This window comes from Branchiostoma floridae, chromosome 10, assembly GCF_000003815.2.
Source record: "Branchiostoma floridae strain S238N-H82 chromosome 10, Bfl_VNyyK, whole genome shotgun sequence".
NCBI lineage: Eukaryota > Metazoa > Chordata > Leptocardii > Amphioxiformes > Branchiostomatidae > Branchiostoma > Branchiostoma floridae.
Window position 1 is genome coordinate 11,931,840 of NC_049988.1, and position 23,744 is coordinate 11,955,583.

Below are 23,744 nucleotides of genomic sequence, written 5' to 3' on the forward strand. Positions count from 1 at the left end.
ATGTAGTGTCCTTCTAGTTTCTTCCTTCCCAGAAGCTATGGGAAGGAATGTGGATTTTGTATATACTTAGGCCTAGGTGTTGTTATGAGTTAGTACAAATCATATGTACGAATGTTGTTAAGATGACGACGGATGTCACAATGCATATACTCATATCTTGGTGTTGTAAACTGTCCAAACGTCACGCGGGTCCTTTTAGTTTCAAGGGATACACGTAGGAAACGTGCAATGAACTACTTGCTTAAACGCGCCGGAGCTGCCCGAGTCGAACAGCATTGGCTAGCACTTGAGAAGTATCCTGCTGAATAGGTTTTCCTTGTTCAGTCATCTTCAATAAGTTACAAAATGTACAGGTGTGACAGCGATCTCGCCCCCCCGTGATCTCGCCCCCCCGGGGGCGAAATCACTAGCGATCTCGCCCCCCCGGGGCGAAATCACTAGCGATCTCGCCCTCCCCGGCTAGTGATCTCGCCCCCCTACCTCGCCCCCCTTTAGCGATTTCGCCCCCCCCCCAAAAAAAAACGGGTTTACATGACATTTTAGAAGTTGATTGGTATAAATCACAAAATGCAGTTTCAGAATGATATAAGTACACGAGTTTGATACATAACTCCATTCATAGTATCAATATTAACGTAATTACATGGTAATAAGTTTCAGACAAGGAGGGTTGGTTCCCTTGTATTCCCATTATTGCATATACCTGAGTCTTGACATAAAATGTATTTCATTGTATTCACCTGTCCTCAAGCAACCTATATATCTCCAATATGAAGTCTCTACCATGAAGTGACCACAAAAGAACTATGTAATGTCTTTATTAATTATGCAAATATTAGGTATTAATTAGAATAACGCACATTTTGGTATATGCACCTGGCCAAGGGATATCTTCACCTCCAACATGACTGTTTTTTCTAGTATGTAGGAACTGATGCATTTACCCGTGTTTCTTAAGACTGGTACTTTACCAGTGTTTGTGTAGCATTTAGCAACAGCTATATCAACTTGCGCGTAGATAGTGTTTATAATGAGAAACTATTATTCACGTGTGTTTTTGTTAGTGCTTTGGAAATGTTTCCAGCACAAGAAAGAAAACACTGTGACAAATTGAAAACATATAGCTGACGTATTCCGTACCATAGACGGTGTTGATTTATACGTTCGCAGTAGCACTGTTTTTATGCCACCTCAGCTGCAAAAATTGTCTTTTTCATTTCAATGTCATGTTTGCACCGAACAATATAGTATTGACTTTCGAGGTATGACATCTTACGGTACGGTAATAAGGTGCCATATAGGTACCAGGTAACACACCAGATACGTTACTCCCCAGGTGCAGTATAGTACCAGGTAGCGCACCTGTAATATGTAGTAACCAGCTGCTCTTGGGGGGGGGGGGCGAAAACGCTAAAGGGGGGCGAAAACGCTAGTGATCTCGCCCCCCGGGGGGGCGAGATCGCAGGGGGGGCGAGATCGCTGTCACACCGGAATGTTTGCTTTCTTGTTGATGAAAATTTTCAAAAAGCAACCTAGTTCTGTTCCAATCTATTTTGCAAGGCACGATATTAAAGGTAAAGTGGTGCAAAGGACATACAAATTTGAAAAATGTCCTTTTCTTTGTTTTCTTATCACATGTTATCTTTGAAAATTTAGCTCAATGAACTGTCATACCGTGGACATTTTCTGTAAAGAAACTTACTTGGATTTGCCAATCCCTGCCTTAGTAATTGAAATACTGTCAAAGCATGAGTGAAAAGACATAAAGTGCAAACAGATTTTTTTTTAGAATATGAAATGCGTTGAGCGACCTGTCAAATCTCTCGGTCACAGTCAGGTCGCAGGGAATGGGGGTGTTAGTTATGCTGCCTTAGTTGTACTTGCGAGACACCAACTTTTCATATGAACCTGAATGATTGGAGGGGATGTTTGGGACGTCCACTTATACACCAATTTGAAAAAAAATGGTGTATAAGTGCTTTTCCCGCTTGTAAAACTGCTATAGATTAGAACCCAGGACCATTAGATTCCACAACTCTAACCACAATGTGAAGGCCACCAAAATATCCGAACGAAACTCTCGCGGAAACAACTGCAACACTAGAAAGGCCGACATTTGCTTAAGAGCAAATACAGCATATTTCAGCCATACCCCTTCCCACGCAACATTGGACTGTTCCAAATCACCCCTGCGCAAAAATGGAACATCCTCTTAACAGTACATTATCCCCCAAAGTGGACTGGTATTGTGAATTGATTCCAGGTAAAAACAGAGCTTGCTTCTATTTTTCAGAAAATGACAATAATCACACCTTCCATTCAGAAAATTTTCATCATGACTGAAAATTGTTGAATGACTTCATGTAATATCATTAACAATTTTCAGAGCGATAACTAGGTGTAAGTTTGAAAAAGTATAAGCTCCTTGTGATGTGGGTACATTTATTATTGCAGTGAACTTTTTTTTTATTCAAGTAGGGCATACGATTTAATAATTATCAAGCAGGTGCAGGTACTGTAGGAGCGTTTGTTTTCTTCAAGCTGTAAAACTGTTAAACTGTTTTACTTTGTATGCAATCAGCCATCGAGCCTATTCTTATTTTAGTTTATCAACTTCCTGCCAGACCCGGAAGATACGATTGAACCTTGTTCGAGGATTTATTTTCGTCTGTCTGGTCAGTCTGTTCATACCCTGGCGCTGAGAGTGTTTTATTGGGCTGAAACTCTGGCAGTTTAAAGTTACTTACAATTTAAATGTTCAAAGTTTATGTCAAACAACAACAGCACTAGGAAATGTGGCCACTATAGACAGGTGGTCACTATAGAGAAAATGCTGATCTATTGACTAGGAGCCATACGTTACACATGATTTCAGTACACTGATCATTAATCATATAAACATTGCACAGGTAAGCCAATTGTTCAGATGTACAATTAAGTTCAAATAATTCTGAAGAGAAATATTGATGAGAAAATAATCATTCTCGCCACTGTCTAACTTATAATTACGTATCAAAACTAAACGCAGATTTTCTAACTAACGCACCTTTCGCCGACTTCATCAAAGGACCGCCGGCTATCAATCAAACACGGCTGTTGATTAGACTTAGAGTTTCAAACAGTCATGTGCTGTGTGCCAGTTGACAGCGAACTTCATGCTACGTGATGTTTTACATTGCTTGGACCTTCTTTCCTACAGCGGTGCTTCTACAAAATATTTAGACTGTAACACTGAGTCCCACATGTTTTATAGAATAGAATTTGACGCAGAACAGCGTTTTTTGCTGGGTATTTTTCTTGAAACATGTCCGTGGGAATATCAGCGAGGCGGCGACGTAGGGATATCAGACCGTCAACAAAAGTCGCACGGCGGCTAACGGCGCAGCGAAGATAATAAGCTATAAATAAGCGCTGCAACTAAGGATGGCAACCCGTACAATATTTTTGTATACTGTTGAGCTAAGTAAAGTTTGTTGTTTATGAGGTTTTAGTTGTCTTTGAAGCTTTGACCCGAAATATTCTAAAGTCAAACTGCTGAAGAGAAGTAAGTGACTGCTACGATTATCGTAGATATGGCCCTAAAAAAACTGATAAAAGAAGCCTTCTCAATAGTCTAAAATGCAAGAGCTTCCGGGGTGGTTTCGCCCACCTGGTCCCCCCCCCCCCCCCCCACAGTGGCCCTGCCCCTGGACCCCGCCAGGGACAATCGGGCGGCCCCCGGACCCCTGTCCGACGCTTTGAAAAAATCCTGGCGAGAAGTCTGTACGGCTGGAGTCTCAAAGTTAACGTATTGTGTGGTCCCGCTAATGAATATTAATTAGCCTTCGCTTTTCTCTTCGCTGATTGGCTGAACCATTAATTGAATTAACTCTTCCTGCCGGCTAGACGCAGGTGCAGATGTCGGCTCTGTGGGGTGAACGTCCGAAAGGTCATGGCATGGAGAACGAAAGAAAACCAATTTCCCCTAACAAAAAGTGTTGTAATTAAGCCTTTTACAGTACTTTATGCCAAAAGTTTTACTTGGAGCATTTTACCAACTATCTTATGCCTATCTATACCAAATGTTACTAATACCAGGGTACAGGGGTGCAAAATATACCGTTATAAGACCGTCAACAACAGTCGCACGGAGCTAACAGCGCAGCGAAAATACCATCGCTAGCGTTTCAACTTCGGATAACAAGTTATAAGTACTGTTGAACTCAGTAACGTTAAAGTTTGTTTTTAGTTGCCTTTGACGGTTTGACCTGAAATATTACGCTAAACTCCTGAAGAGAAGTTAAGTGACTGCTGCGATTATCATAGATATGCCCCTAAGAACTTAGCCTGGGTACCATTCTCCGCGGTCGGCTTTGGGGAGCTTTACCCGGCACCGGCCTTCTGTCAGCCTGTCTGATTAGCTGCCCTTTGAGATTTCGCCTATAGAGCTTGTAGCCGGCCTTTTCAGTTTACCCCTCCCGCGGAGACTGGAACCACAGCTTGGGACTTTTATTCAGGCGCCGCGATCGCGGCGCAGAGCTAGCCCAGGGCTAGCCAATAGCGTGTGGTCAATCTAATTATCGGGCTGAGCTCTGATTGGCGCAAGCAAGGCGCGAGGTTTCAGCTGTCATCTGCTCTCAGGCAGTCCTATTGCTCATTACCATATCCATCATGGCGGGCGTTGAACACGCTGAGGGGCCAAAACAGGCTGTAGAAAATGCGATTTCGCGGGCTTTGCTGTCGGTAGAAGGGGTAGATAAGCTCAAAGATGAGCAGCTAAATAGTCTGCGACCGTTTTTGCTCGGCAAGGATGTGATGGCTCTTCTTCCAACTGGATTTGGAAAGTCTTTGATTTATCAACTTGCACCTATTGTGGCTGGACACCTTGTTACATCGCCGGGCTGCCCAGATCGTCTCAAGACTGCGAACTTTCCAATTGTCATAGTTCTGTCCCCTTTGGTCGCACTAATCAACGACCAAGTTAAAGCAGCCAGACGACTTGGCTTGACGGCTGTCTCTTTGGGTGACGCAAGTGCAGAGGAGTTAAGAGACGTAGTAAGGGGAAAGTTCCAGCTTGTTTTCGGTAATCCTGAAACTTGGGTTTTGTCGTCAAAATGGAGGGACATGCTGAGGTCTGAAGTTTACCAGGACAATCTCCTTGGGCTCGTGGTGGATGAGGCACATAAGACTCCAGCTTGGTATGTAGTTTTTAATGAAAGCAAGATTGCAGATTAGTCACAATCTTTAACCATCTTCACAGTTAATCGTGCATGTAATCCCGAAGCGCTTGGCACCTCATGCTTGTTGTCCATGCTTGTGCATAATGCATGTCCATCTCTAATTCACCGTGTGGCGGGTGAAACTAACCTCTTTCATGGAACCGCTTCATTTAAATATCAGGACAACAATACACATGTAGATGATGTAAGTTTAAAAATGCATGCCTTTGTTTTCATGTGTAGAAATGCTGTCAAAACAAAATATTAATCCACTAATGTTCGGTGTGCAAATTATGCACCTGTTTCCTTATGACCTGTAGTTGGATTGACATGACATTTTTTTTGGAATGGCTTCTATTCACAGAATGAAATATTTTGTTGTTGATAAATGATGCCTTGGTAAACACAAGGACATTATATAGAAGTGCCCTTCTTAAACAGTAGTAGTCATAGAGTAGTCTCACTGTCCCACCATAAATAATCAATCATATGCTCTACTTGGCTCTGCCTTCTATTTCTGTTTCTGTATCTATATTAAAAATTGTGACAAACTTTTCTACCTGTTTTATTTTTTCCAGGGGAGAAGCAGTTTCAAGAGGAGGGGCACCATTCAGAACATGTTTTGGTAGAGTCTCGGAACTACGATCACTTTGCAAATATGGTAAGACAAACATTTCTTTGGTAAGACAGATATTTCTGTTGAATTTTCCCTTATAACTTTGTAAAGTCAAAGAAAGTTATAAAATCCATTGTGGAATTATGGCCAAGTGTGAAAATGATCTATATTTGACAATTTGATTCACACCACATTTTTATCTTGTTTACTTAATATGTTTCCACTGTTTCCATGATGCAGGGACACCTGTCTTGGCACTGACAGCCTCTGCAGAGCTGCCGACAAGGAAGGACATTGTGCGTCTACTGAGCATGAACTCTGACACTACTTTCGTGGAAGCTAACCCAGATAGGCCCAATATCAGACTTGGGGTGGTCCGGGTTAAGGGGTCTGATTTGTCATGTCTGGATTGGATTGTGACAGGGTTGAAGGAGCAACAGACTAGCTTTCCCAAGGTAATCATATATGTTAGAAGTTTTAATAATATTGGAGCTGTGTTTGGCCACTTTAAACGTGCACTTGGTGATGCAGCTTATGTTGGTAAAAAACATTCAACAAATCGTCTTTTCGCTGTCTACTGTGGTGAGACCCTGAGTGACAAGAAAGAACATGTAATGCAAACATTTGTCAGCTGTCCAGATTCTACTGCTCGAGTTGTTATTGCAACAACAGCCCTAAGTATGGGAGTAAACTTCCCTGATGTGAAGTATGTTGTTATATATGGCCCCCCTGAAAGTATGGAAGATATTATGCAAGAAGTGGGGAGGGCAGGTAGGAGTGGCGAACAGTCCCATGCTGTAATCTATTCCTTTTCTTTGTCTCAGTGTAGTAAGGCTGTTTCACAATATGTTCGATCTGACAAGTGCCTCCGCATCATGTTATATGATAGATTTCAGGCAAAACCAACCACCAAATCCATTGATCCTGGACACTTGTGTTGTTCCAACTGTCACAAAACATGTAAGTGTGATTCCTCAAAGTGTAAAGAGCCACTACCAAGTACTGAATGTAAGGTAGAAGCAGAGGAAACAGAGCCATCCCTGAAAAGAAGTGTCAGTGACCATCAAAGGGACATTCTCAGAGAGGCCCTGTATGAGTACCGTGATTCTCTAGTTCACAGTAACTCTAAACTGCTCATTTCCTTTGACCTCACTACTGGATTTTCACATGATCTTATCAAACATGTGCTTGACAAGTGCGAATACATATTCACACCAGCTTATGTGGAGTCACACCTTCCTGTGTTCGGTGGAGACCAAGCCCAAGTCATTGTAGACATAGTCCGTAAAGTTTTCGATGAACAGTTGGATATAGATAGCATGTTGGAATTTGTTCAAAAGGAGTTTGCAGCTAATCCACTTATCTTCTCAAACCAGGACCAGTTACTTGCTACTTTCACGTCCAGTAGTGATAGCAGTGGTGATGATGTCAGTAGTGATGATATTGAGAGTTCTGAAAGTGACCAGTATGATGTGGATACATGTACATACAGTAGTGATGACAGTGATGAATAGGAAGATTTGCTGGACATACTAAGCTGGACACAAATTGTCTTAAGTTGTTCAGACAGAATTTTCAAAGTGTTGTCCGAATTGTGTACATAACACAAGTTGTAGAGCCTTGAATACACATGCCATGTCAAAGGTGGGAAGAAATAATCTTCTTTGTTTGTTTTTTTGGTGAATTTGCATCTGAATAATAAACTTCACAAGACAAGATTGAATTTGAATTGATTCAGACTTTTATAATTTTCTTACACAGCAATATACTGTATTCTGACAAACAGACTTTTTGTTCTAATACATGCTTCCTGAAAACCTGGTTGGGACTTCCCAGGTGTCATTCTCAATTTGGGACAAGTTGAATTTATTTTTAGGACAGTTCTGGGGCAGTAAGGAAAAAAAACAGATAATTGTGTTGTTGCCATAGGAAATGTTAAATGTTTTGGGAAATAAGTGATAAGAAGCAGAATATAAACTGAATATAAACACATGTTTTATTGAGTCAACTTGATAACAGGAACTAGGATGTATATTGATCATCCTTACTTAGTACGAATACCACTTCTGTGCTTACAACAAAATCATGTTATGCACAGTAACAAAGTCATGAAAAAAAGACATGAAACTTTTCAGAAGTCATGCTGTGCTCCAATTACTTCTGCATACAGTATAAGAAGTCACTCGCTAGTCAGGTACATTGGGAGTACAAAGAAGTCATCAATTTACAATGCACAAGGTACACGGAACTTTTTACAAAGGCTGTTGAGCTCCAATTACTTCTGTGTACAGTTTAAGAAGTCAATAACTAGGTCATGTACATAAAGAGTACAAATTACACTGGAATCTACAATGCGCAAGACACATGGAACTCTTCTTCACAATGACTGTTGTGCTCCAAATACTTCTCCATACAGTATCAAAAGTTAATCGCTAGTCAAGTACAAAGTAGTCATCAATTTACAATGCACAAGATATACGGAACTTTTTACAAAGGCTGTTGAGCTCCAATTACTTCTGTGTATAGTTTAAGAAGTCAATAACTAGGTCAGGTCCATAAAGAGTACAAATTACTCTGGAATCTACAATGCACAAGACAAATAGAACTCTTCTTCACAATGACTGTTTGACTGTTGTGCTCCAAATACTTCTCCATACAGTATTAAAAGTTAATCGCTAGTCAAGTACAAAGTAGTCATCGATTAACAATGCACAAGATATACGGAACTTTTTACAAAGACTGTTGCGCTCCAATTTCTTCTGCGTACAGTTTACAAATTCAATCACAAGTCAAGTCCATGAGTACAAAGTAGTCATCTATAAGCTAACAGAAGTATTGAAATATCGAGAGACTTGTGGTCTATTACTTCAATCTCGTGGTCTATCAATGCAATCAGAATATTTACATTGAATGAGTCAGCAAATTATCAGAATGTTCTATCAAAGATGATTTCTCATGCATTCTCATATGTAGCTGACCACTTAGAGACTAGCCTGTTCACCCATTTAGCTAGATTGACTGAAGAAAGCTTTGCCAAGAGGTCCCTCTTGAAACCAGGGAAGGAGTTGTATTCCCTCCCTGGGACATAGCTAAGGGCCTCGACCTGTGCGTACTGATCGACCAGGGTGTGCAGCTCTGGAATGCGATCAGCTTTGGTGTGGCGTCCAGAGTCAGAACGCACACCCAAGTCTGAGTCTGCCCTCTTTAGCAGTGCCGCCATTTCACCAATGGCATTGGCAATACGGGCAGCACTCTGTTCATTGAGGTTAGGCCCAAGGTGCTTCAGGAAGGATTTCAGGTAGTTGTTCATGTGTTCCAAATTTTGATCCAGGGGGATATTGTTACCTTTACCGCCTCTGTTGTTCACTACTCTGTTCCACACCAGACTGTGGGCCAGCTTAGGGGGCAACAGGGCATTCACTTTGGCAAAGAACATCAAAGTACCATATGCATATTTGGTGTGGCCGTAGGCTTTGTAATACAAAAGGGCCATCCTGAAGCACCTGGATAACCTCTCCCCGTCTCCCTCCTTGGTGGCATCGTCCATGTTGCGGATCAAGAGAGCTAGGGTCAGTTTGCTTGTCTGGTAGTTGTAAATGTGGTCTTCTTTTGGCAAACTTGACTCTTCGCTCTCTTCCTCCACAACAAGGTCGTGATGGCCTTTTTCATGTGTGACTCTTGCCCCAGGCCTTACGTACACCTTTGGGCAACCGGGGTGTCGGCAAGGCAACTGTGGTCTCGGTTTGGGTGCCATACCTTCTCTGATGTCATGGAGAGACTCAGTATTGCCTGCAAGCAAGTCATCTACAATCTCTGCCGCCCTGCTCTCAAGCCAGTCCTTTTGCACGTGGAGATTGGCATTCAGGATGTAGGCAGGGGGGAAGTCTGCTGGTCGTGCTGACAGAATAAAAAAAGAAAAGAAAAACAAGACAAGACTATCGTCAGTTTCAAGTGCCTTTGTTATAGAATGAAATGTTGTAATGAATAGGACAAGTTGTAATTGTCATGTGATGCTTTTGATATGTTAAGCTATGTATACCTGCTAATGTTAAGCTATTAAACTGCTTTAATTTAGCCTTTTGTGCTGCTACAAATACACTACATTGCCTTTCAATAAATGTAAGCAACCATCATGAATTGTATAAGTTGGAAGGTGTACTTGCAGTACATTTCACATAATGAGAAGCATGGATGTTTTAAAAGAAACACTTCTCTCACCATCAATGCTTTCCAACTTGAAGGCTTTCAAGCAGGCGTAGATGATGAGAGCATCGATGTCCTTGTTGATGTACTCCTTGTAGTGGTTGTAGGCATCGTGGGGTCCTTTCTTGGCTGTTGTTGCGCCTACCACATTCATGTTGGAGCACAAGGATCCCTTGTCACCCGCCGACGCCTCCTTGTAGAAGATGCTGTGCAGTATCTAAAACACAAGAAAGTGAAAAATCATTTAATAGGTGACGCCCAAAGTCAAGTCAACAATGTTGTCATATACTTAGCCTTCGGTATGTTAGTATACCCAGACACATACTTTTGCACATATGAATATAAAAGAGGGATGGACAGTGTAAAGATATAGATATCATAGCACAGCCTAATCTCCAAGCAGATCTTGTGGTGGCCTAAGATGGTATCATAAGCTTGGGAAGGAGTTTAGCCAGCAAAAGGAGTAAATTGATCTGCTTGGAGATTAAGCTCAGTCCTCACACTAAAAATAAGATAGATAAACAGAAACTGACCTCTACCAAGTTTCTTATTGCGTGCCACAACTCGAACTTGGGGAGAAGACCATCCAGGCGCTCTTCTGCGTTGTCACCATCCATGAATGCCAACTGGACATTCTCTGCCCTCTCCACTGAAAGCCAGTCTCCCCCAAGGAGAATTGTGAGAAGGAGGCGCTGGATCCGGCCTTCGGGATCCTCTTCTGCAGGGACAAAGTGGGTTTGGATATACCGAAGTATTTCCACCATGTCCGCACTCACATTCTCATTTTTGAACTGCAGGCCTAGCCAGGTCTGAAATCAAGAAGTTGGAAAACTTTAGTCTGTATGCAGGCACACACACACATACACAGACACACATACCAACACACACACACACAGACACACACATACTGGCACACACACATGCATGTACACACATAAACACTCAAACCACACACAAACACATATACCACAATAACCAACACACAAACACTAACATAAATGTGCATGCATACACCTATACCCCACACATCTATACATACATATATCAACACATACATACAACACACACAGACAAACACACACACAACAGTGTTATATACTCAACAATCATATACTTAGCCTTTACACAAGTATCAGGAATGTTAGTATTCCCTGACATACATACATATGCATACATACATACATACAGAAACATCCATGTTCACTGTAAGGGATATTGCCATGTCATCGCCTTTCTATGAATCTATCAGACATGAAGAAAAAAAGACTTTCTCCTCTAAACATTAAACACTAAAAGTGGTTGTTTAGTCTTAAGGCATGATCTATCTTGCCTAGATCAAGTGAAACATATTCATACCTGCTCTGAGGCCTTCGACATCTCCTCGCTGTAGGGATGTGGGATGTGTCTTACGGCTGCTTTCTTCAGCTGCTCGAAAGCAGCCAGACAGTCAACCATTATCCTGCTCACGATGATGATGTAGTCTCTTCGCAGTTGGGCCTGTATGGCTTCTGTCGGTAGGTAGTCGGCGACTGTCAGGTCACGGAGTGACTTCTGCGGGGTGGAACTGTCCAAGTCATTCAGCACCCTGTCTATTACGGCATATTGTTGTATCCAATGTAGGGACCTGTTCTTGTTTCTCTTCGATTGGTGTTTTGCTGTCACAAAAATGTCCACATTGTCAAATATGACCTGGTACGTGCGTATTGGCATGACCTTGAGCAATGTGATTGCACTGGCGATGATGTCCTTTGCGGTTTTGTGCAAACTGGAAACAGACTGTGTGATGGCAAAGATTGCGCGTTTATACTCTTCAACTTTGTAGCCAGGAATGTTTTGGAGTTTAGTTGTCAGTGTGGTCTGTACGTCAGGGATGTCCTTGGTGATGTTGGTGTTGTCCTCTTCAAGTTGCTGCCCCAGTGGCTCTACACCCAGCTCGCTCATGTCATCCTCAGGTGAGTCTTGGACAAAAGATGGGAAGGAAAAGTTGCAGGCTTGAAGGTCAGCGGAACTGATGGTTGAGTTCCCGGACTGGTCCAGCGTTGCCTTTTCACCTGAAGCCTCCTCCTCTTCAATGATGCTGTACAGCTCCTCTAACGATGAAATGGCACCAAACTGGGCCTCTATGGTGGCTTTCCATTCCATCATGTCCCTGTCTCTGTTCTTTCCAAACTCAACTTGCTTCGCAATGCTTCTGCTGTGCGACATGCAGATGTTCTGCTTGTTGAGACGTTTGAAAGCTTTCTTCTTGGCACCCCCTTGCAGCAGTACAAAGCTATTTCTGTACTGCCATGCTGAAAGGGTGGGGTGTTCAACCTTAACACAGATGGAGGCGGCGGTGCACTTGGCAATCTGGGCTGGTCTGCTCTCCTTACCACAAGCACCCTGGAAACATGCATTTAGCCAGGGGGTTCTTGTCTCCAGCTCCTCTGCAAATGCATCCATGTTGAAGTTGACGAGATCGTCGGGTGACGTTTTCCCCAGAATCGAGCTACCTGCTAGGTCACGTACCTCCGTGTTGATCTTCTTGGCCACTTTCTTCTGCAAGGCAGCTCCCATGTTCTTCATCCTCAAGGCGCTGTTAGCTGCTGCATTCCAGCTTTTTTCTGTGACTTGTTGCACCAGGGCCTTGGCGTCTCCTTTTAACTCGATGACTCTGGCATGCTTGTCTGATGGGTACTTCAGGAGGATCTGTTAAACAGAAGAAAGAAATGTTGCAATGAAATATGAGCCCATTGAAATTTTGCGCTAATATCTGTAAAGTATGTATATGCATATGAAATATTGTGACTTTCCTCAGCATACATAGACATCATTCTCCTCAAGAAAGACTTCAGCTTAATTCCTTTGATTTCTATCTTTTTCTAACAACAATAGATTGTATCAGTCTATAGTCAAATTATTCACCTAACGAAATTATCATTAATTCCACAAAAAAATTATATACACTAGGTGAACATATTACACTCGAGCAGCCTACCAAAAAAAAGTTTGACATCTAGTGGAGGCAAAGACGTAATGAAAACATGTGTATGAAAACATAAATAAGCAAATCAAAGTAACGTTGAAACAATATAGCTACATGCAACCCAGATATAGTCAATAGTACCAGTATACAAATGTAGCAATGGCAGAAACAAGGCCCACCGCCCGACACACACACCAGACAGAATGGGGGAGGGGCCAACGCGTCATCGTGCTAGTAATTCTTGGATAAACGGGAGGATTATAAGCGGTAAAAATGTCTTGCTGTGGTAGAAATTACATTTTTTTTTAATATTTGGCAACTGATACAGTTTCTACTGATAAGATTCATGTGGTGTTGTTGCTCTATGTCCATTTTGAAAAGACCGACTTGACCTAATTTTAGGCATGATGTTATAACATGATGTTTGATCGTGCGTACGGCGCGGTACAAGTACGATGGTTTGTTTATGTCAAAGAAAACAGAGACATTCAAAGTTGCTCGCATGAAAATTGAGTTTCAAAAAACGTGAGACTCGAGATATTACAATAAAAACAACGTCTTGTAACTAAGGTTACTGTTTCCCCTCGGCCTGTCAAAAAAACTAATGATAAATTATGAAGCACGTTCAGGCCAACGTGATCTGAACTTGAAGCGAGTCAAAACTTAATACAACGGCATGCATGTGTGACAATCGACCTAACTTTAGCAAAGTTTTAAACATACCTGTAGGCTGGTTGTGTCTGAAGGCGGAGGCGCGATGTTTTCTCGGGCTTCGACTGACAAGCGGGTCACTTTGCGGGCGGGAGAGTGCCTTGTCGGTGTAAAGGGCAGGTTCCTTTTCGTCTCGCCGCCTCGTTCTTCCAGTGGCGCCGACGTCTGTTTCTGAGGAGTTTTGGGTCCACCAACCTCCTTGGGTCCACTGAATATTCCTCGCCATTTTTCGATAGCTTTGGTACACTTGTCGGTGTCTCTCTGCCACTGTAAAACATGCGTGACTTCGCGGTTGCACGGCGCGCAGATTGAGGACCCTTTCTTGATCTCGATTCCCAACACAGCTTCCAATCTTGATGCCGGGGACTTGTCACTCACCGAATCCGCGAAAAACTTTCTCGTGTGCGCAACCTTGCCGTTCACTCTCATATCAATCGCACAGAGGAAGCATAACACCGCGGAGGCCATTGCGAACAACATGCTCGGAAACGACCCTACAGTGGAACTGTTTCCCATCGCCAAACGCCTCCAATTTATTGGCGATATTGCTGTAAACAAGGCTTTTCGCACATAGGTGTCAGTATCTGGACATAAGCTCTGCATCTTGAGAACTGCGTTTATTCCCACGATTAGGAGATATCTGTACCATGAAGCCCTGGCATGATACATGCCGCCGTCTTTTCAAGTTCCCGCGAAAGATCAAGGGGCGCCATTTTTGTTGTGGGAAACCCCTTCATTTGCATATAATGACGTCAGGTACGTACTATGCAACCTGCACGGCTGCACGACATTAATTGTGGCTAGCACGTTGGAGAATGTCTTTCACCATTCCAATCTATCTTGAAACTCCTACCATTAAGAACTTACCTTTCAAAAAAATCAAGAACACTATGTATTTAGTTTCAGACTTACAGACTAGGGTTAGCAAGCTGCGGAGTTTCCATCGTGGGATCATGGTAATCACACGCACGTACGAATTGGGGAAAATCCATCAGCCTTTGACAAGTGGTTCTTCTGCCTCATATGGTACGAACTTTCCCACAACAATTTTGACAGATCTCATCATAAGTCACACAAAACTGGCAGATAACGCACACATGTTAATTACGTAGGGAACGGCAGTCTTAGTTTAGATAAAAATCGGTGCAATCTGTTTCCTCGAGGTGCGATTATTCTCACAGTTTTCTTCCTGCGTACCCTCCATACTCTGTACTGCTACAATCGCCCACGCCGTCACAATTTTAATACTACTGAGTGCTTTGATTGAGATTTTACCAAGGCAACTGCTTGAATTGAACGGCTCCAACCGGCTTTAAATCCAGGTAAGTTATATGTTTTTAATTGTTCATTTTTAATACCAACTCCCTTCTTTGTGAACTATCGGAGGCCTTGGTTGCCAGACGTCCTCTATTGTAATAAAGTTGGCCAAATTGGCGGTGAATATTTCATCCGCTATCGGATTTGACCTTTGACTTTACCAGTCCGGGTAATTACATATTCAAAGTACTTGCAGATAATAAGTATAAATGATGATGGTGCAATCTTTGTATGTACCTTTATTTTTTCATTATATTTTTCTAGACATGGCTGGTAACCTGTCACCAACCCACGAGCTCATGGACTATGAGTATGACAGCGATCAGACGTTCTGCTCGGAAGTAGAATGGAGCCACCTGGAACGTGCAGAGATCGCGATCGGAGAGCCGCTTCGTACATCCACCCCAGTGCCGGACCCTAGTACAAGTTCTAGAAATGACTCTTATGAGCTGGATCCGAGCGGTGACATGTTTCTGGAACCGCCTCATAAAGAAGAATCTGCCGAGACGGAGTACACGTTCGACCCCAGCGCAGATCTTTTTGCGTCACTGGACAGTACGCCAGAAGAGAAGACAACTGATCATGAAAGCAGTGACTGTGACATAGTGGACTGTGACGAGAAACCAATCGACCTTCGTACAGTCGTACCGGAGACGCAGACGTTCGCGGCGAATAATAAGTAGTATTTATGTGTGCACGGTAAAAGAAGAAACGTTGTAACAAATAACAAACGTTGTAACAAGTAACCTCAGGTCAAGACCTTTCTCAGGTATTGTAAATTCAGATCGGCTTGCCAAAACATCAGTATTACTACCGTTTTATTTCTTGTGAATAACTTTTTATTTTGCGAACTGATAAACATTAAATATTCAATAGCTATGTAGCATCGTGTCTGGTATCACTTCTTGCGTTCCTAAACAAAGAAAACAAAACATATTGTACAGACATATTCAGTCGTCTTATCCTTGATCACGTGGTTACCAGCGCCAGCGGTTCATTAATATTTATAGCTCCGGGCGCTGATTCGCTACCGCGTGCAGCTGGTATGGCCAATCGTGCTGTCACACCGCGGTGCACCCGCGGCGCCGACGGCCCTAAATGAAAGTTACTCCACCCTCGCTCTGCGGGGGCTCAGAGGAGACTGGCTGAAACGTGATTCCATACCGTCGGGGCGCGACTAAAGTAATCTAACCCCGTAAGAACTCCCCCGGCCTGTACCAATCAACTGTACGGGCGGTCACCCCTACACCGCCGAGCGCCCGACGGTATGGTTCCCAGGCTAGTAGTTACTGGAATAAAAGTCTTGAATGTTCTTGTTTCACATATCAAGAAACATCGAGAAACTCTATTCTTGATTTTTTGGGAATGTTCAAGAAAAAACAAGAATTTCGTTCTTACATTTCCTCAGGTATACTGCTCAGAAAAACAAGAACATTCAAGATACATGTAATTTAAGTACAAGATAAAGTGCAAGGAATTACTGGAATAATAATCTTGAATGTTCTTGTCTTTTGTATCCAGAAACTTTGATAAATGCATTTTTTTTTCGTAAGTGAAGAAAGTATTTCTCATTTAACATTAGCCATGTTTGAGTTCACCGACAAGAGTGTTCTAGAAATCTGGAGGATTTGCATAATCTATCCTAATTCTAGGTAATTAAGAACTCGGGTACAAGAGTATGGTCCTTGACTTACTTGACTGAATACTAATAACTAAACAGGAAATTACAGAACAAGCTTTGACTAGCATAAGACTCTTGAATGTTCGTGATTGTTGTTTTTATTCAAAATATCCAATAAAAACTAGCACATATAGAAACTTTTCCATTGACCTTCTTGGCAGACACTGTTTATCATAATACATGTGTCTATCAAGATGTAAAGAACAATAAGTTGGAACCAGCAAAATTGCTGTCTATTTTCTCAATGTCAGATCAGAGTTTAAGAAATTGATTCTATATTTTTCTGGTAATAAGAGAACAATTTTACTAAGGATCATGGGAAATTACTCCCATCATCCTTTGCTGCAAATTTCAAATTCTAGACAGTTGTAGCTTGCATGCAAACTGCCTCTCCTGGTTTATTTGTCTGATGTGCATTAGATCTTGCAAATACAGGGCACAGATATGGTAGATTTCTGTAGGACACTTTCCTGTATCACCTGGGACCCTGTTTACAATGTGGCCTTGCATTTCTAAGCTCCAAAGTGCAACCAAAGCCGAAGTCAAGCTTGGAACATTATCTATTCAGGTACGTCAGCCATCTTGGTTTTCAAAGTATTTTAATTTCACATTTCTTTGGTTGCATATGCATGATAAGGCGACCAGTAATTGCAGAATGTAGAAGTGAACACTTGCATGAATCCCTCCAAAACACTAAGACTTAAGTATGATATTTTAAAGGAAGGAAAAGTATAGAGATGTTGATGTCCAAAATCCTTATGGGGAGGGGGGCATTCATCAGGGAATTGTTTGTTCATAAACTGTCTGTGTGTTGTTCTAGGCATGGAAACCAGCTGGACCAAAGAGGATGCCCCCATCTCAACTTTGGAAAAGCTTTCAACAAGAACAAGTGACATGTATTATGATTATGATACCATCACCAACAACATTACAGCAGTAATGGTGCTGTTTTAGAAGGACAATAATTAAGTTATTAGTATATGCTCAGTATCAGGAAAATGAATTTTTATAAGCAAGCATCATATATGATCTAAATCTGTTGGTATCTGCAATAATGTTGCAATCTTTAAAATAATGGTTCATAGGGGAGAAAATGCCCCAAAATCTGGTATGAAACTTATTGATGGACATGAGTATGATTGGAAATACATTTACAACTATATAAACAGCAACATTGACCAGTTCGTGATACAAGAACCTCAATCTTACTTTAAGAAATGGTTTCTATGTTTGTAGGTGTAAGAAATTCAGTCTTGAACTTAAAGATAGCAAGATGTTTGCTAATACAAAAATTTCAATATTAGCACAGCAAAGTAGTACCCTAGGTCACTAGGTGTACGGAATTTGGTCTTGGTAGGCAATAAGAAGTGTGCTTTTGATTTAAGAAAGTTACTCTTGTTGTAAGAACAATTAAGAAAATATTTCTAGCAATAAGAAGTGTGCTCTTGATGTAAAAAAGCTATTCTTGATATAAGAAATTTAATCTTGGTATAAGAACACCAATCTTGAAAGTAAGAAAATATTTCTGGGAATAAGAATTGTTGTCTTGATGTAAGAAAGTTACTCTTGCCGTAAGAAATTTAGCCTTGGTATAAGAACACCAATCTTGAAAGTAAGAATATATTACTAGCCAATAAGAATTGTTGTCTTGATGTAAGAAAGTTATTTTTAATATAAGAAATTTAATCTTGGTATAAGAACACCAATCTTGAAAATAAGAAAATATTTCTAGGCAATAAGAATTGTTATCTTGATGTAAGAAAGTTATTCTTGTTATAAGAAATTTAATCTTGGTTTTAAGAATGCCAATCTTGAAAATGAGAAAATGTTTCTAGGCAATTAGAATTGTGCACTTGTAGTAAGAAAGGTATTCTTGTTGTAAGAATAGCAGTCTTGGAAATAAGAAATGTATCTAGGCAATAAAGAATTTTACTCTTGATATGAGAAATTTATTCCTTTGTGTGAGAAAATCAATCTTGGAAGTAAGAAAATATTTCTAGGCAATAAGAAGTGCGCTCTTGAGGTAAGAAATGTATTCTTGGTGTAAGAACACCAATTTTCAAAGTAAGAATTTCAATTCTTGGTGTGAGAACACCAATCTTGAAAGTAAGAATTTCAAAATAATTCTAGGCATCAAGAATTGTGCTCTTGAAGTAAGAAAGACAGTCTTGCTGTAAGAGCACCAATCTTCAAAGTAAGAAAATGTTTCTAGGCAAAAAGACTTTCTGATCTTCATGTGAGAAAAGGATTGTTGAATACAAGGCTTCAAATGACAATATATTAGTAAAAGAATATAGGCACAAGAACATTTATAAAAAAATCTTATTGTAAGACTAACATTCTAGTTAAACTTTATGAGATACCTCTAAGAAATATAGTCTTGCTTCAAGAAAATTCAGTAAGTAAAAAATTGCTTAATTCGTGGACAAATCTGTTTTCTTACTCAGTGAGTTAAGACACTTTTCGCCCTTCTGCCTAATTAACTGATCCACCAACTTTGATGTGCTGTAGAAAGTTACTGGTTTGGTATTTTTCAGAATAGTCAGGAAAAAAATCTTATATGAAGACAAAAATGTCTCGGTACAAGAAAAAACAAGAAAGAAAGAAAAGGCATTTTTGGTAGTGTATGCATGGCTTCTCCTCTTTTATGTACTATACAGATACTAGATGTTTTAAACCCAGGTGCAAATGGCGATGGCCAACAGACAGAAAGTGGAAGAATTTAGTTTTGAAATTTTCATGCAATTCGCAAGAACAATTGACTGTCTAAGTGATAACACCGAGCTAAGGAAGATACTGTTTTTCTAAGCCGAAATACAGCAGCTGTAATTGTAAGTGACTCACATTAATGTCCATATATATATATATATATTTCTATATCTAACTATCGAATATCTAACGTGTATTACCCATCTTTTGAATCTATCAATTTATCGATTCATCTACATATTGATTGAGTCAACTCATGAAATTTGCTTTAATACCTTTTAACACAAACTTTCAAAATTTAATAGATTTTTTCGTGCTCGATACTTAATAAATAATGAATATAAAAAAAGCACGACACGAAAAAGACGGTTTGAGATTAAGCTCTTTAATAGCATTTCAATGGTAAGGAAGCAAGTGAGCAGTTTCTACAAAACATTAAGCTTTGAGGCGTTGCGATTTAGGAGTTAAGCTCGTCATAAGTATTTAAAGTGTAAAGTGCAATGAGACATCTCAAACGTTGAACTCTTAAAACCGGCTTAGGTCGAAGGGATTGTGTAACGTTACCCAAGGCTAAATAAAGGTTGAAAAAAGACGAAACAAGCGAGCAGTTGCAGTTTCTTGTGTTTGCCTTTGTAGTGTTGCGTGCTAGTAACGTGCTAAAAAGAGCTAAATTGAGATCAGCATTTTCTCTCGTGTCCTTTTGAGTTCGTTCATTTTTTTCGGTGCCTCTGTAAGAAACCAGAAACACAGCAATCAATAATTTGCAATTATTACCTCCGATATTCACAAAAAGATTATGAGATGTTGGTCTCACGTCAGAAATCCTCAGTTCAAAATGGGCTGAGCGCCGCTTGCAATAACTTTTGGCTGTTGAGGGACGTTTGAATGCCGCCTAGCGACCGTAAAAGTGATTGCTAGTTGGGTAAGACAGCTGGTTGCTTAGCAGTGGGTCTGAACTAAAATTGGATGGACTATAAATATTTTGATGTGGCTTGTGAAGTTCGGGTTTTCCTTCCCAGACGCTTGGTCTATAGGTTCGACTATACCCACCTTCTCTAGTTGCAATTGGCCAGATCCGACCTAACACAGGTCAGTAGTTCCTGACTCCAGTGTGTACTGGGAGCACAGGGATACACAGCGTCATTCCCCGCATGGTAACATCGGACGTACATGGAGCAGCCATTCGGATGGGGGAGGTAGGTACCGTCAGGCTGGTTCTCACAGATTGTAGCTGCGGTAAAAAAAAAGAGAAAATGGAATGCTTTCATAAAATCTGACGTACATAGAACAGTCGTACGGATGAGAATGGAAGGTTCCATCAGTCTGGTTATAACAGATTGTACCTGTGGTTGAAAAGGAAGGAAAATAAAATGTCTTAATAGAGACCAAATAACGTCCACAAGCAAAGGAAAATTATCAATAATCACTTCTTTGGACTGACTATCTCGGATTGATTACCAATACTAATCCTTGGTTCATCAACATTTTGTTTGTACACCTTGATATTACGTATGCGCTCGCTATTTACAAACGTATTCATTTCAGAGTACAATGAAATCATCTGACAAGAATATATGTCGTGCTGTTTGAGGCCACTAACGTAGGGGTAGCATATTTATGTAAACAAATATATACAACAGTGACGAAGGTTTAGCAACCCCCGTTAAGCAATCTAAATGAAGGAATATATGCAGAATTTTAATTTTAGAGCGCACTTTCAGATAGTTTAAAATTCGCATCATGTAATAAGTGCAAAGAGTGTTAATGGGGTTGAAAGAGTAAGATCTTTAAAAAATGTTGACTTCACTTGAGGATCACACCAACGGAAATTGGCAAAACCTATCCTTTATGGGATATAGAAGGATTTTTTTACGATGAAATTTTAAAGAAATGATCTCACCGATGACGTCATTCAAAGATGTTTCACAAGCGTTTCCAGCAGGGGTGCCGTTAGTGTTGGTCTGGTCAGGGTTTGGGTTCTGTGGACAGTTGTCCTGAAATGATAGTAACCATTGAAATAAATTCATCATTATCATCATCATCGGTCAACGTGATCACACATGTTTGCACATGTTTAAACACAACGGGGCTATACCGCCCCTTACGGGGTACAGTGACATACCCTTTCGCTGGCTAATAACAAGACGGGGATGCGTCAGGCCTCCGTCCGGATGATTTGAAGTGAATCATCAACTCCAGACGGAAGGATTTGTACCATTGCAGACTGCACCATGTACCATCGCACGTGAAGTAAATTGCATTCTGCCCTCCCCGAGAATTTCCGAGTTCTGATCGACTTTTAATTATTTTCTCGCAGATTTCAAAATCTAAAGCTTAAATAGAACACTAGAGAACACGTGCTTGGAGAAAAAAAGCTATAGCCATGTTCTTGTTCTCTCCACCAACATTTAATTTAACAAATAGTAAAGGATTAGAAAAAATGTGATAGCAATCTGTAACAAATGTCAAAAAATGTTGAGAGGATTTCAAAATTATACATTGACTGATAATATATATAAGTGACGAAGTACAAGATTATCAGAGAAATGCCGATTTCATTTTGAAACACAAGCACATCAGTGTGAAGAGGAAAAAGATGACTATGAACTAACCTTTTCTTGTTACCATATGCCGTAACAGAAATTACAAAAGCACCGTGATTACCTCTTAATTCAAACACCTGTATAAATGTATAACGTGATTCTTACCTGGTCATTAAGGACTCCATCCCCGTCGATGTCCTCGTCACAGTCGTCACCTTTTCCATCGCTGTCCATGTCCGGCTGGTCAGCGTTGGGGACACCAGGGCAGTTGTCCTTTAAGAAAAGATAAAAAAAGATACATTTTACCCAAAGTGTGTAATACGAAATGCGGGGTGTTGTTATTAGTGACACTGTTGTTGAGAGATGTGAACGAGTGGATGTTGTGAATGGCAGAATGTTGAGAATGGTAAATGTTATAACGTGTACCAACGATTGACATGTGAAATTAGATTAAGCAATAATTATATTTTAAGGGGGCTACATGCTTGATTTAACTATGCCCTATACATGTAATCTTGTGATGGTTTCTAGCTATGATATATACATTGCCGTTTACTCACCACTGTGCACTCGCCATTCCCACATGAGATGGGGACATCAGAGAAGCCGTCCATGTCGTCATCACGTCCACAGACCAGGCCATCGCTGGAGCCTGCCCAGCCATCAGCACACTACACACAGGAAATAATACGACCATTTGTTGCGAAGAAATATACCAGTCATATCATTACCACAGAAACAAAGCATTATATATATGTCGGAGCATCATAGATACTTTCAAAACTACTCTAAGGTGCCCGAACAACATTCCTTGTAGTTTCTTCATAACAAGCATAACGTGAATTACTTTAAAAGGGTTAGAGACCCGCCACAAGGATATAACAAATAGCCAGTGGTCTATAACCATCCAATTAACCACCGAGTGCGCAAGGTTAACCGATCATAATGAGGTTATGACGCTGTGGATGTATAACCAATAGGAATAGAAGTTTTTTTTATTGTCCCACAAGGCCAATCCATCTGTAACCCTAACTTAAGATGGCAATCGAGTGGTTTTAGGTAGTGTCCATATTTTCTTGAAATAAAAAGGTTGAGCTAACCTCACAATCGACGTTCCCTCCTATCAGGTGACAGTCTGTACAAGGAGCGTGACCACCAACACATTCTATTCAGGGAAGATAAAAATGTACACGAAACGTCAACGTTACAACATTACAACACTTTTCTTACCGATGCATAAATGGACTTCATTGATGTTCAACGAAATGTTTACATTCCATACTTACAGATTCATCAACAATTATTACTTACAAACTGCTAACTCGTTTTAAGATTTAACGTAGTTGTCATAATGAATGACATTGAAAATAAGATGGCAACATACGCGCAGCACACTCCGCAATATTTGTTGCCCCCCTGAAGACGGCGTTTGTCCCAGCAGGACAAGACTTGCAGGAAGACTGTCCCTCCTCATCCTGGTATTCCCGGTAGTCACACTTCACACAGGTGTCGTCTGACGCCTTGTAATGTCCTCTGGGACAAACCACTATAGATCATGATGAATAGATTATGTCATCAATAAGACAGTTCATAGCTCCAATGGCGCATGTAAAGTGTAATGCATTGTGATCTTAGGTCAAAGTTAAAGCCCCATGGGCTCTAGACAACAACTTCGCCCAGCATACAAGTATCCTGTGGACTGGCTTCACCTTCCCCCCTACATAGTAGCCTCCATAGCAGGCTCTTTGGGGCTTTTTTGGGGCTCATAATACACCTTTGCTGGCAATTTCTATTGTACTCG

General features: G+C 40.9%; 3 protein-coding genes and 1 long non-coding RNA gene across 4 annotated transcripts in view; 2 read left to right on the forward strand and 2 right to left on the reverse strand.

The window, feature by feature from the left end:
- Window positions 1-4,681: 4,681 nt before the first annotated feature.
- Window positions 4,682-7,537, forward strand: LOC118424386 (putative ATP-dependent DNA helicase Q1). The gene is made up of 3 exons (XM_035832933.1): window positions 4,682-5,177; window positions 5,777-5,859; window positions 6,055-7,537. Exons 1-3 carry the CDS (start codon window positions 4,795-4,797, stop codon window positions 7,326-7,328), a joined length of 1,740 nt encoding a protein of 579 aa, XP_035688826.1. The 5' UTR covers window positions 4,682-4,794; the 3' UTR covers window positions 7,329-7,537.
- A 250-nt stretch (window positions 7,538-7,787) lies between these two features.
- Window positions 7,788-14,383, reverse strand: LOC118424384. The gene is made up of 5 exons (XM_035832932.1): window positions 13,706-14,383; window positions 11,374-12,705; window positions 10,551-10,826; window positions 10,033-10,234; window positions 7,788-9,711 (listed from the first exon to the last, which is right to left on the reverse strand). The coding sequence occupies exons 1-5, from the start codon at window positions 14,360-14,362 to the stop codon at window positions 8,768-8,770; spliced, it is 3,411 nt and encodes a 1,136-aa protein (XP_035688825.1). The 5' UTR covers window positions 14,363-14,383; the 3' UTR covers window positions 7,788-8,767.
- A 2,652-nt stretch (window positions 14,384-17,035) lies between these two features.
- LOC118424387 lies at window positions 17,036-17,778 on the forward strand. The gene is made up of 2 exons (XR_004832195.1): window positions 17,036-17,259; window positions 17,512-17,778. It is a non-coding gene; the product is annotated as an uncharacterized LOC118424387 (long non-coding RNA).
- A 2,677-nt stretch (window positions 17,779-20,455) lies between these two features.
- The window catches only part of LOC118424888 (fibrillin-2-like), an 11,752-nt gene continuing 8,463 nt past the window's right edge, over window positions 20,456-23,744 (reverse strand). The window contains exons 11-16 of the mRNA XM_035833695.1: window positions 23,328-23,489; window positions 23,044-23,108; window positions 22,504-22,614; window positions 22,109-22,216; window positions 21,301-21,394; window positions 20,456-20,631 (exon numbers count right to left, since the gene is read on the reverse strand). Of these exons, the coding sequence (XP_035689588.1) occupies window positions 20,456-20,631; window positions 21,301-21,394; window positions 22,109-22,216; window positions 22,504-22,614; window positions 23,044-23,108; window positions 23,328-23,489 (716 nt within the window). The remainder of the gene's footprint in view (window positions 20,632-21,300; window positions 21,395-22,108; window positions 22,217-22,503; window positions 22,615-23,043; window positions 23,109-23,327; window positions 23,490-23,744) is intronic.

What these genes read in the sequence shown, in the direction of transcription:
- LOC118424386 (XM_035832933.1), top strand. Translation starts at nt 4,795, where the DNA reads ATGGCTCTTCTTCCAACTGGATTTGGAAAGTCTTTGATTTATCAACTT. An exon ending in GCACATAAGACTCCAGCTTG is followed by an intron (nt 5,178 to 5,776) that starts GTATGTAGTTTT and finishes TATTTTTTCCAG; the next exon opens with GGGAGAAGCAGTTTCAAGAG. An exon ending in ACGATCACTTTGCAAATATG is followed by an intron (nt 5,860 to 6,054) that starts GTAAGACAAACA and finishes TCCATGATGCAG; the next exon opens with GGACACCTGTCTTGGCACTG.
- LOC118424384 (XM_035832932.1), bottom strand. Translation starts at nt 14,362, where the DNA reads ATGTATCATGCCAGGGCTTCATGGTACAGATATCTCCTAATCGTGGGA. An exon ending in CAGACACAACCAGCCTACAG is followed by an intron (nt 12,706 to 13,705) that starts GTATGTTTAAAA and finishes TCTGTTTAACAG; the next exon opens with ATCCTCCTGAAGTACCCATC. An exon ending in CAATAAGAAACTTGGTAGAG is followed by an intron (nt 10,235 to 10,550) that starts GTCAGTTTCTGT and finishes CTTGTGTTTTAG; the next exon opens with ATACTGCACAGCATCTTCTA.